At 44.9% G+C, this 12,996-nt stretch overlaps 1 protein-coding gene across 6 annotated transcripts in view; it reads left to right on the forward strand.

The window, feature by feature from the left end:
- The window catches only part of KLHL3 (kelch like family member 3), a 59,581-nt gene extending 47,570 nt beyond the window's left edge, over positions 1–12,011 (forward strand). For 5 of the 6 annotated variants that reach the window (XM_065849316.2, XM_071814737.1, XM_065849313.2 and 2 more), the window contains 5 exons: positions 360–461; positions 3,072–3,200; positions 6,627–6,767; positions 6,961–7,104; positions 7,359–12,011. In XM_065849316.2, coding sequence (XP_065705388.1) covers positions 360–461; positions 3,072–3,200; positions 6,627–6,767; positions 6,961–7,104; positions 7,359–7,387 — 545 coding nt within the window. In that variant the 3' untranslated portion in view covers positions 7,388–12,011. Of the gene's footprint in view, positions 1–359; positions 462–3,071; positions 3,201–6,626; positions 6,768–6,960; positions 7,113–7,358 lie in introns of those variants that run through there. The other variant, XM_071814738.1, reaches the window with a different exon arrangement.
- Positions 12,012–12,996: the final 985 nt, after the last annotated feature.

Raw genomic sequence — 12,996 nt, forward strand, 5'->3', positions numbered from 1 at the left:
GGCGATAAGTACAATGCAACAGGGTCTGGGGAATTTTTAAACCTTTGCATAGACATTTTATAATATGTGGAAGGATGTGGAACTACTGGGCTTGGAATCTGGACTCTTCTTCATCTTGGTGTCCCCAGCACATCAGAGGGGCAGGGGTGATGGGGTAACAATTCTTCCAGCTACTGAGGAAGTGGCATTGACATGCTGGTCCCAGCCTGAAAGGCAAGGGACTAGAAAATGGGGTTGCAGGAGCGTGGGGGGAATTATGGGCTTGGGAGGAGGTGGAAGGCAGATGAAAGTGCAACACCAATCTTTTTTTCTTCTCTTTTTTTTTAATTAGAAAACCTGTGTATCCCCTTTTTAACTAGGTCTGGCATCAGTTGAGGCCTATAGCTATAAAACCAATGAATGGTTTTTTGTGGCTCCCATGAACACAAGAAGAAGCAGTGTTGGAGTTGGAGTTGTGGAGGGTAAGAAAATCAGCACCTGTTTCCATCCAGCAAATGTTACTTGTGTCAAACAGAAGCCTGAACGGTTAAGTGCAATAGGAGGGAACTGCAGGAACTATTCTCTAGACTACATTAAGTTGGTAAAGATTTATTTTATATGACGTAATCACTGCAGCTTTTTCCATTCTCCTCTTAGTGAAAAATTGCGTGCAGCTTTCCAAGAGCCTCAGACCCAGATCAGACCAGCCCATGCCAGTGTGTGCAGGTTTCTTTGAATCCTTATTCTTCCTGGGCTGCTTCTGGCTTGAGAAAGCAAATGGAATTGTGCAGTGTATGCTGTTGCTATCAGCAGACGCTGCGTGGATGGAATACCCATCACAGAAAATCTGCTCAGCGAGAGAAACAGGAGCGCATAGTTCGTCCCACGGCTCCAAGCTGGTGGTTTGGCAGGAATACTAAAACCTGCATTTATTGACATCAGGCTTGCCAGCGTGCACGGCAGGATCTGCTGTGGTTCGTAAATGAGCAGGGACTGATGGTGGCACCCACATGTCAGCACCAAACTCGAGTGAGCCAGGGCTGAGCAGCTTGGTTTGGATACAGGAGAAAGAGCGGTTTGAGGAGGGACCTTTTCTTCTTTTAGCAAAATCAATTCTGAAGCAAGTGAAAGATTTTATTTGACCTTGTCCTTAGCATGGCGTAGCAGCCACCGGCACAAGCCTTGTTATAAACTGTGCTTTGAAGTGGCTTGGTTTGACCTGTTTGAATGGGAAATTGGTGAAATGTGGTTATGTAGATGAAATGTTTGTGTGAGGAGGGGGGAGATAAGAATAAATAGCAGTGGTTGTGCTAAATTTGTGTATTTAAGAAGCATTTCCTTCAAAATTGGCCCATACTTGTGAAGTGCTGGGCTGCTGATAGTCAGTGGGATTTGCTAAAATGGGTCAGTCATTTGAATGTGCAACAAATATTAAGTACATACCCAAGAGGTACATTTCTGTGGACAGAATTTTCTACTGGAGATGTGAAATCCTTTTCCTTTGCTTTATTTGAAAGCACAAATAAGTCTTGTGTGTGTGTGTGTATGTGTGTGTGTGTGTGTGTGTGTGTGTTAAGAGTCTATGATTTAAAAAATGAGAGCATTTGATGAGGAAGAAGAGTTCATCATATTGGTGCAGGGAACAAGCTGCAGCCTGCAGTTAATCCACAGTGTTCATCTGAATGTGATGAAGATTGATCTGGGTGGGTACTGAAAATAACTAATAACTGATGCCAGCCCGGGAACTTTATCTTGTCTTGCCCTACCTGGCACTCTTACCTTGGTTCATTGACTAACACCAGGTGGGTTGAAACAACGGCACAAACAAGAGTTTGAAATGTTTGTAGAGACAGGAAGAGGCAGAATGAGCACAGTTGCAAACCTGATCCCTGCAGACCTGTCCTGATGATCAAGGCCCGAGGAGGCCATGAGGGAACTGAGGGAAAAGAAGGGACAGAAGCAGGACATTCAGAAATAGAAGAGATGGTCTCTTCTTGGAGCCTTGTAAACATCATGGAAACATGAGAATGGAAAAACATTAGAGTGTAAATGGTAATTGCTCTTGTGAGTGTCATGTGCTGAAGAATTGCGCAGCTCATTTGTGGCCAGGCTCTGCTGTTATGGATTGAATGTTGGTCTTAGTCATGGGTTTTGTACAAAAAAATGGATTTGGATTTTCCTGCATATTTGTTGAACTTTATTGATGGTTGTTTCTTGTGGTGTTTAGGAGGCTCAGTCTTGAACCAGAACAGCTTTGTGGTAGGTGCTCTAGTAAAGAAACACTGAGAAACCTCTTCAGCCCCGAGAAATTACTACCTAAGTGCAAAACAAGCTGATAGATGAAACAGGGAGTCAAGGAGACAGTATCAGTCGGGCCTGTGAAGACGAGCCACAGTGGACCATCAGCCCTGTTCCGTGTGTGATGTATTCCCATGACTTCTGACTGTGTTTTTCCAGTCTCACTTGGTGTATGTTGTCCAGATTTCATTGAGTTGAGATAGGAACAGGTATCCCATGCTGTGAGGGTCTCCTGTGGTATCTTCTGTGTTGTGACCACTTGGCATGAGTTAACAGGCTGGTCTCAACTGTGTTGGCAGCATTGCTTGGGTTTGATTTGGCCCAGGTTCTTCAAAATCACTTCTAGGTTTCCATGCAGCTATTACATTAACATAAGAGGCTATTGCATATTTATTGCTCATGTGATACTGTAATTAATGTACAGTATTGACCTTTGCCAGCAGACCTTGCCTCGTGGCACTGAACTGGAGGAAACGCTCGATCAGCAGAAGGTGTTTGATGTTACCTCTTCTCCTGGGGCAACAAGTCATTTGGAATACCCTCTGGGCTTTTGGCTTCTAATTACTCTGTGGTGTTTCCTTGTCTTAATTGACAGCTTTAAAAACAGTCCCACCTGTCTGTGAGTCTGCTTCACATCCTTTCACTAGGATTTTCCCCAGACATCCCAGCAGGTTTAGGCAGATCTCCCAGGGCCTCCCTTAGCTGGGATCTGTCCTCACCTGGGGCCATTGGGCGTGATGGTAGTGTCAGTCTGTTGTAGCCATTGCGCTGATGCCAATGTGTGTCTCTTCCAGGTAAGCTCTATGCCGTGGGAGGTTACGATGGAGCATCCCGTCAGTGCCTTAGTACCGTTGAGCAGTATAACCCAGCCACGAACGAATGGACCTACGTAGCTGACATGAGCACTCGACGCAGTGGTGCAGGTACCGGCTCCGAGATACGTTCCTAGGAGCGAGTGATTGCTGGGTTCTTCTCTGCTCATGGGAAGGAAGAAGCGTGTTTTGACATTGCTGGGCTGGCAGGTGCAACTTTTTCCTTTCCCTCTTCCCATGAGGGGAAAAACCATAATTGCTTGGAAGGTCTCAGCAGCTCTTCTGGCTTTGTTAAAATCTGCCAAGTTGAAATTAATTTCTGGATTAATGAAATAATGTTCAGTGTCTCCAAGTAGCCTTGCTAACAGATGCATCTCACTTGTAAGCAGAGTTATCTTTTCAAATTGCCAGCTGCAGGCTCAGCTGGAGACTGGAAAGCCAAGCTGCACCTCCTTCTCTCCTGTCATTTGGGACTTGCCAGGTGGATTTTCCTTTGGGTCTTCTCTGCAAGGATCCAGTGGGTGCTTTGCAGCACAAAGCACATCTGCACTGGGTATGTGCAGACCAAATCAAAGTATAACATTCATCTCAGATTGCCTCTGCTAAGCTAGTTTTTAGTGTACCTTTGCTGGCATGAGTTGGTGTTCTGAAGGATTAGAGGAAGGGACATGTTAAAGAATTATGTTCTGGTCTTGATAGTTTCTAACTTATAACACGGCATTAGGTCATGTAGGCACTGGTTCTCTCAGTGGCTGTTCCTCTCCAAAAGGATGAAGAACTCTTATCCATTGCACTTAAAATCATCCTCAGATGAAAGGAAATGCTATTATAGTGATCCTATTGCTCTGTGTGCGCAGTGGGTCCTCCCTGATGTCAAATTGTGCAGTTCTTTCTTTACAACAGCCAAAGTGGCAGCTACTGAGAAGCACCTGAGCCCAGAGGCTGCACTTTGTGTGGGAGCAGAAATAACCCCGCAGGTTAAGCCATGGTGCAAGTTTCCTTCAGACCCTGGCAGGTGGGAGGCTGCTTTCCACACCTCATCTTTTCTTTCTTCCCTCTAGTACCTTTTCTGTAACTCGAGGTGAGGCAAATATGATCACCCACTGTTGGCTTGAATTTAGCTGAGGAGGTTTTTTAGCATCTGCTTGATGTTTAACCTAGCCCAGTGCAACCTTATAGGAGAACAGGAGGAGTATCTTGTGTTGTCGACAGCATCTTCAGCATCTTGAAACACAGCAAACCAATTCGTGCCTGTAATGAGGTGGATTTAAGTGAATTTTCTTTATTTTAAATGATCTGCTCTGAGCGCTGCTTTGCAAGTACATCTCCACATGACAAGTCCGGTATTACAAATGCTTTTGCTTGCCTGCTGAATAGCCTTGCAATTTTCCTTTCCCAACCTGAAAGCTGAGCTCTTCAGGTTCTAGTTGTCACCCAAATGCCCGTCCAGCAGGCACCAGGGAGGGGACGGCCTGGTGCCACTCATCACCAGTGGTGCTGCAGCATAATGTATCGTACAGTCGTGCAGCTCCAGAAATGAAACCATGCTCCAGCTGTCAGCATTGCTGTCCCAATGCTGACACCTAGTGGGGGTGAGGATGGGTGTCCCTGAGTCCCACGGGTGATTCCAGTCCAGGCAGTGATGCTGTGCAGATATGCAGGTGCTGCCGGGCTCTGCTGGACCAGCTTGGGGGGTTCCCTTTCCCCTCCTGGCAGGGATGCTGCATCTGTGTGTGCCCTGTCTGTCTGTCTTGCTGTACAGGGAAGCAGTTTTAGTGGGGAAGTCTTGGAGTGTTTCTGACTCTTTTACTCTCCTACTTGCTTAAATTAACAAATTATTTTTTAGAAGTGTAAAATTTTTGCTAACAGCTGAATATAGTCACATGCTAAGGTGCTGTAAACCCACGCTGCTGGGCTTAGATGCCGTAGGCTTTCCTCACAGTTAAATGAGTTCCCATTCACCAGTCAACTGGGTGGCACCAGCCCTGGGGCCAGGACGTACACTGGGCCATGTTCTGCTCTGCCTGGGTGGTGCATGTTGGACTATGTCAACCAGACTGAGAATTTCACCCAGTGAAGTGCTCGTTTATGGCAGTTAGAGATTAATTATCAATGTTGTGTTGGGATTTCAACACCTCTTGGTGCAGCGAGAGATGGCTGGTCAAAGCCAAACCCCACAGTAGCAAGTTGAGATGGAGGTGATGGTGGTAGACCTGTTGTGGTGTTCCTGTCCCCCAAGCGATATTGTGCCTGCCGGAGCTTTAATTTGTCAGTCAGTCTCACGTTCTGGCCCATTTTTTGTTGAAGGGAGAGCAATAATGCTCATATGGTTTTACTCCGTGCCTCGTGTTGCTGTCCCACAGGCGAGGCACAGCAGCTGCTGTGGCCCATGCTCCTACTGACCGTGGCGAGACTGTGAGCAATATGACACATCCCATTTTTGGAATGTGACACATTGCATTTTTGGGATATGACACACTGCCAGGAGATGTTGCTATGGTAGGAGAGTTCCCAAGCCTGGGTGCTGCCTGCTCTTCAGCTCACCAGCGCAGCACTGCTCTCCTTCCCATGTGCTACACCTGCCAAACAGGGAAGAGATTTGCAGGGGTCAACTTGAAAATCTGTTTGTTTTACACTGACAGGGCCCCTCTCCTCACTACTTGCGCCTTCCCAGCTCTGTGCCTTCCCCTCGGTCATCAGCACAAATTCACCTTGCTGGTGAATACCTATGGTTGAAATGATGCAATTCAGACCTGTGCTTCTGTTTTACTAACATCCCACCTTGTTAATTTTAATAGAGGCCTTTGAAGGTGTTAATGAAGATATGTTGCTGGAAGTTTTAACTCTCACGGATTGGTGAACATTTTAATTAATTGACTTAATATTAGGCAGAAGCACCCTTCAGATCTCTTGTCACTCCCAAAGATTGAGCCAGGGGCTTGTGAAAGTGCCTGGGAAGGCAGCCTTGGAGGCACCTTGCCTGTGCCAAGTGCTGCTGCTGTGTTTGAGGACAGGAGTGTGGTGAGAGGAACCCTCCAAGATCTGGAGCCAGTAAGTTGTTGGAAGAAGAGTAGTGTCCAGGGCATGAAACCATGTGGCATGAAGGCAGCAGGAAAAGCAAAAATAAAGCTCCTGGAACTGGGAACAAGGCTAGAATAACAAAGGGTCCCATGGCAGAAAATATCGAACAGATGGAAACAAGTTGGTGTGGGATGTGGTGGTCAGGGAGGTAAAGGGAAGAGAGAATGAGTCAGTCCAAAGAGATTGAACAAAGGCAGATGAATGTCGTGGGGCCAGACTATTGATCTCAGACCAGGATCTACCTGAGAAGGAGCACAGTCCTGAACGAGGACATCTGCCAGGCATTACTGTGCAGGTCTGCCCCGTGGGGGTTGGGTGTAGAGTTGACCATCTTGAGAGATGTGGCTCGTGTTTTGGAAATGCCTTGGAGAGGTCAAGGCCATACCCAATAGAAGATCCAGGGGTATGCAACCCTTTCCCCCATACGTTTGCCTCATGCTGAGCTCTGTTTGGCAGGTGTTGGTGTTCTCAGCGGGCTGCTGTACGCTACCGGGGGACACGATGGTCCCTTAGTAAGGAAGAGTGTGGAAGTCTACGATCCAGGAACAAACACCTGGAAGCAAGTAGCAGACATGAATATGTGTAGAAGAAATGCAGGTAACCACAAGAAGCATTGTTGTGGTGTTTAGTTGCAGTTATCTGTGTGGTTTGTAACGCAACTGATGTTCAGTATTGTAACAAAGTGATAAAAATGGAAGATGAGGTATCTGCTATGAATCAGAACATGGCGGGCGACATGTTGTGGGGGATGAGTTAGCCCACGTCTAACCATCTGTGCTCTACTTTTGAGGGGTGTGTGCGGTGAATGGTCTCCTGTACGTGGTGGGAGGAGACGATGGTTCCTGCAATTTGGCCTCGGTGGAATACTACAACCCCAGCACGGATAAGTGGACGTTGCTACCAACCAGCATGAGCACAGGGAGAAGTTATGCAGGTAAATAGTGGGATAGCTGGCAACAGTTGAGGTCACTAATGAACTTAAAGGCTGTGCCTTCTGAAGCTTTAATCTCACATTTTTGTATGTTTTATGTTGCTTTCAGTACAGGAAACCTCCATAGAAATAGTAGATACTATTATCTCTCTGCTAGTGTGTTGCTGGACTTTGGCTTTTCAGGATGCTCTCGGCCACATTGCAGCCCAGGAGCTGCTCTTGTGATAACTGTGTCTGTTTGTCCATTCTTACAACAGGTGTGGCTGTGATTCACAAACCCTTGTGACACATGATCAGTCCAATGTGAGGAGCAGAAGTGAAGTGGATCCAGCGAGGTGGTGTTGGGAGGATGACTGACCTCTGACTTGACCCATCTCATTGCTGATCATGTCTCAGCATGACAAGTGATACATTACAAACATCATCTGCTTTGTGCTGGATTACATAGCAAAGCGAAAATCCCTCTGGGGACATGTTCCATGCTAGACACGAGGTGTTGCTTGTTATCTGTGGTGCAATCAACTGTTCTTCTCAATGGCCAATGTCCTGAGATAAACACCGTGCTTGAACTGCAGGCACTGAATTTCTTGTGTGAAACAAAACTGCTACGTTTGGGCACGTGAGTAAAAACAAACACTTTGGATTTCTTCACTACTGCGCATTATCAGTTGAACTATTTACTCACTGTGCCTGGAGGGCGGACTTTACCACTGGCAGTGGAAACTTCTGAGTAGCAACCGAGAAAAGCAGTCAGCAGAAACGGACTGGTGATCTGGCTTGAGTGTGATGCTGTCTCAGTCATACGTTTGTATATACCACTGGACTACTGTATGTATCCCTGAGATGCTTGTCATATGGTGGAAATAAATACTGTGTGATATTTTTTTTTCCCTACTTGCCATGAATGCTGTTTGCTGTACGTGATGGGACCTGCTGGGCAGTGCCTTCCTTGGGGCTGAAGTCTCAACACCTGAACCGCGCTGAGCTTCGCAACCCCACCAAACATGTACTGCTCCTGTGGGATTTATTGCTCCGGTGAAACAAATGTTGCTTAAATAGAAAGTATTCCCAACTCACACGTTTCAGCTGTGCTGAAAGCCCCAGTTCTAGCTCTGTCCAGCATCTAAATGCCATTTCATAATAGAGCGTTTAGGCATAAAAAGAAGTACCTTGTGGTGACATTTAATGTAGAGACATTACATTGAGCGAGAACCCTCTGTCACCCAAGCAGTGATTAATGAGCCAAGGTAAAATACCTGCAGTGTGTTAATGCTTGCAGAGCATGGAGATTAACTAATCACTGTCACTGTAATTGCTGTTTTAATCTTGCCTGTACTGAAGGCGTTCCTCTGTTAGTATGAAGAATTCATAAGATTATTCCAACCAGACAAATCTAGATCCAGCTCTAAGGTAGCTGTCTTGCTTACATCCCAAATTCTTCAAGCTTTCTGTTTAAGATGATGTTTGACTTTAAAATACATGTTGTATCTCCTTGTGAGCTCTGCCATGCTTCTGCACGCAGGGGTGGACTCCCAAAAGACTCCCCAGCTAAAGGGAACTAATGGAGAAAAATATTTTCTGTATTCTTTTTGTTCTTGTTGGTTGGGTTTTGTTTTCCCCCCGTAGGTCAGCTAAGTCTTTCTGTAGGTCTGTAGGACCGAATCTGCCCATGTTACTGTTGAGCTCCAGCACTTTATCACTGTTGTGCTGCTGGTTTCTTTCTCTATAGATCTCCTATGAAAAAGACTCCATGTGACCTACAGCAGAAAAGAAAAAATACTTAAATATTTCAGAGGGATCTCAGGCTACATTGCCTTGTGCAGCTTTTGTAGAGGAGTGGGTTACTTCTGTAAATAAGTAGATGTTTTTATTGTTGAAGTATTCCTTGTAATGTGGATGCCTGTTCACTCTGGGGAAACAGCACCTCCTGCAGATGGGACTGACCTTCATGGGGAATGTTAGGTAGCACCCACTCCTCTTTGGATGTTCTTCTTTTTACAAGCAAAAGCAAACTGTCCAAAGAAATGAGAGTATTATTTTTGATGTCTACCCTTCCATTGCATGTCAGCTCAGAGGTCTTGAAAATTATAATGAAAAAAATTAGTCTTTGCTTTAATACCCTTTAAACTTTTTGCTTTGGGTTCTACAACCTGCAGTGAAACATGCCAAAATATTAGTATGACATGCTACTCTTTTATTATACATGGTGTTGCTTACTGTAAAAGCCATTGAGGCTGGCGGGAACATGTCCCCTGACTGCAGCTGCCTTCAGGTTGGAGCCCCAAGATGTGTCTTTACAGTGATACGAGTGAGACGAAGCCTTGGCTCAGACTGACTCCAGCTCACTGGCCTGAAAGCAAAGGCCGAAAGGTGTTTCCCTTTCATGCAGCCTGTGGGAATAGGTGATAAAATGGGACAGGCAAAGCTTTTTGGTCAGAGTTGGCATTTTTGGTCAGAGTTAGTATCTCGTGTTAGATTGAGGTGACAAGGTGGAAAAGCATTTGAGCACGTCACAGTTGTTAGGTCTGGTATAGACACAGGGAATGTAAAGCTAAACAGCTACTGTATAGCCCAGCTACAGCTCAATGTTGTGAACAGTTGCCAACTAACGTTGTCACACTTGTAGCATCACCGGAGCAAACACAAATATTGCCCAGAGACTGAGAGTTTATGTGGGCTAGAGATAAAAACTTGTAGTTAGTGCCAGAGAGATGCAAGTTTGGAGTTTGCCGTGTTTGTCAGATGTTGTGAAAGGTGGTTATGCCTGAAAGCTGGATAATTTTTTCCCCTGCTATACATGTCTTTATAAACCTTCCTTGCTTGTAAGAAAACCAGTTCTTGGTGTTGTTCTGCTCTTGTAAATGGCGTTTTTGCCCACTGCTGGCTCAGACCTGCGGCTTGCTGGGCCGGGCCCGGACTCGCAGCCTTGCGGCAGGAGTGATGGTGTTCCTGCCCGCAGCCAGTTCTTCTCCATGACAAATGACACGTTTTCTTCCTTTCCTTCTCAAACGTTGCAGTGTTATGCAAGTCAAGTGACCTCGTTTTCCAGCTATGCAATATGGACAACCGTAACACATGACGAACCAGCTGTATCCCCTCCTTGAAATGCTTTTCGAATTTGTCCGTCTTTGTCTTGTGGTCTCATGTTTGTATTGTTATTTCTGAGCACCTGAGCCAGATCCTTTAAAGGTTGCCTTTTTCTAGGACTGAAAACATAGCATTAGCGCTAACAAGTTTTACTGTAAATATTTTTATAAGACAATTTTAAATAATTTTTTGGATTGCTTTTTATGGTCGTTGATGACACTTCTGTTAAATTCTGGATCTGATTATTACACTCTAGTGCAGTTTTTGCTGGCTGTGATGTAGGTGTGAATCTGTATGTGTTCTGCACAAGGAATTACATGTTGTAACTAAGATCTGGGATGGCTCTTATGTTGATTCTAACATATTAGAAGGACAGCACTGGGCTTAACATTATGAGATAAACGAAAATCCATTACCTCAGTCACCAGTACGCTCTTAGATTATTAGTTATTTTACAACAATTCCAGTACCCTTGATTTAATTATTTTGTGCCACGTGTTTCCCCCCTGGTCAGTTGATGGACAGCGGGTCATCTCTCAGTGGTTTTGGTTCTCGGCTCCTGCGGCGTGCGGTGCTGCTGGGAGGCGGAGGACGCCGAGCACACAACGGTGTGTGTGCAACCCCCGGCTGCCAAAACCAGTGAAATTATCGCAGGAGGTTTTGTAACAGCTTTTACAAACCCAAGTCGGGCTCTTTCCTTGCAGTGGTCCTTTGTCAAAATGAAGGCTTTCTTCAGCTTCCTGCTGTTGTCGGCTCTTTTGGGGTCACTGTGTGCCGACCTCCTGTGGGATTCTGGCCGCAGGTTTCCCAAAGGTGACTTTGCTCGTCCCCAGGGACGCGCACCCAAAACCCTGACTGTATCGTGTCTGGGTTTGCAGAACAGGCGAGTGTGTGTAAAGCAGGCTGGGTTTGCCTGAAGCAATCTGTTGTTTCAACAAGTTTGAATCAAAACCATCTTTTCCATTTGTGCCTAATAGATAAATTTGGGGGTGATTATTTTCAGTTCATTCAGTTTATCCAAGTACTTTTTTGGTACAGATGTGTACAGCACTGTAATTACCATAAATATACTTGGCAGCATTTGCACGACACCACCATGAAAGCTTAATACTGTTCTCTTGTTTGCGGTGTTTGGAGACCAAAATCCTTAAAATCCGGAGATGTGTGATGCCTATTTATCAAGCTAAACATGATAGCTCAACAGATAAATACAGCTCATTTTTAACCTTTGAGATTCATTACTAATAAAATGTAATATCAAAGCAGTTGCCCCCTTGGCGTAACATTGTGCTGACAAGTCACTTCGCATGAGCATAATTAGTTGCTCAAAGCTACAGTGTGTTGGGAGTGTGTTAGACATTATAGCCTGGAAATCAGTTAATTCACTTTTTTCCTCTGCACTTTGTCTCTGTTTATGGGTTTATAAATTATTTTCCTCTACAGTGACAAATGAATATATAGAATTTTAATTTGTATATTTTATGTATAAAAACCCTTTGAGAGTAATGGATGATTGTGAAATAATTTACCTGGGTGTGAAATTCTTTGTTTTTGTGGCAGGGACTTTCTTGGTTTGGTAGCTGAAAGTATCCCATGAGTGGGTGGACTCTTCAAGCTCATTTCTTTTTTAATTAAAGCTTTTTTTGCATGAATGTGAAGGACCAAGGACTTTGCGAAGTAGTTCTCTTGACCGCTGTCTTGTCCAGTGCAACGAATGACTCAAGAAACATTCTTCGCTGACATATTTGCATTATTAAAAAAAAATCACATTGTAGTCCCCATCCTTTAATTTGAATAAAAACTGGACTAATGAAATAATGAAACTCTTCTGGGTCTGTTTTGATTTCCTCAGCTTCTGACAGTGAAGAACATTCTCATCACACCGCGTGGCTTTTTTTGGGCTATTTGTCTTTAATCACAGCACATCCAACCCCTGGGTTTGTGTCCTTTGGAGCGGGACAGCCGTGCTCACACGTGCCGATGCGGGAGGAGATGCTGCCCTGATGCTCTCCTGGGGTCTGCGCTGCTCCTTTCCCAAGGGATGTTGTTTAGGGCTCTTTGGCTGCCGGGATGCAGGAGAGGAGCATTTCTCCCTGGGGGTGGGAAACCTCTTTGTTAGGGGCATCGATGGCAGAAGGTGGAACCTTTTCGTGAATGCAGTTGGGAAGAGAGAAAACATGACAAAAGGGAGTTTACCCGCATGGGCTCAGTATTTCTTAACGCAGTAAAGCAACGTTTCCTACACCACTGGGAAGATCGACACATTTAACAAGTAGCACAACTCGTTTTGTCTTATCCTTACAATATGTCTCACTGAGCTCTTTGGTTTTCCAGAAATGTTCCATGTTCCTCCTCTGTTAATAACAACGTATGATGTCAAATTTACCATGTGGGATCCTGAACTTTAAGAACAGGTAGTGATGTATTGTGGGTTGCTCTATGCAGCTGGGGGACTATGCAAATATTACTTATTTAATTTCAAAATGACTTATCTCCCACACAGTTGGCTGATTTTATTAATGTTTAAACTGATAAACGTATACATCTATGAAGCTGTGGCTAAAGAAAATCCTTTGCTGTACAGGAAAAGAATCTTGCTGCCTTGATTTTGCTACCTGAATGTTTTTCTATTATGCTTGTTGTTTCTGTCACAACCTACTTTTTAATCTTTTGTCATGTGTTGCACCCTGAATTTCTCCCTTGGCATGGTAAGGACTATAGAGCAGTCGCTCCCACCTTGTCACATCCACCTCAGAAGGGCAAATGCTTTTGCAATGAGGAAAGGAATAGGAAATATGAGGAAAACTC

The sequence above is a fragment of the Patagioenas fasciata genome, chromosome 14 (genome assembly GCF_037038585.1).
Source record: "Patagioenas fasciata isolate bPatFas1 chromosome 14, bPatFas1.hap1, whole genome shotgun sequence".
Taxonomy (NCBI): Eukaryota; Metazoa; Chordata; class Aves; order Columbiformes; family Columbidae; genus Patagioenas; species Patagioenas fasciata.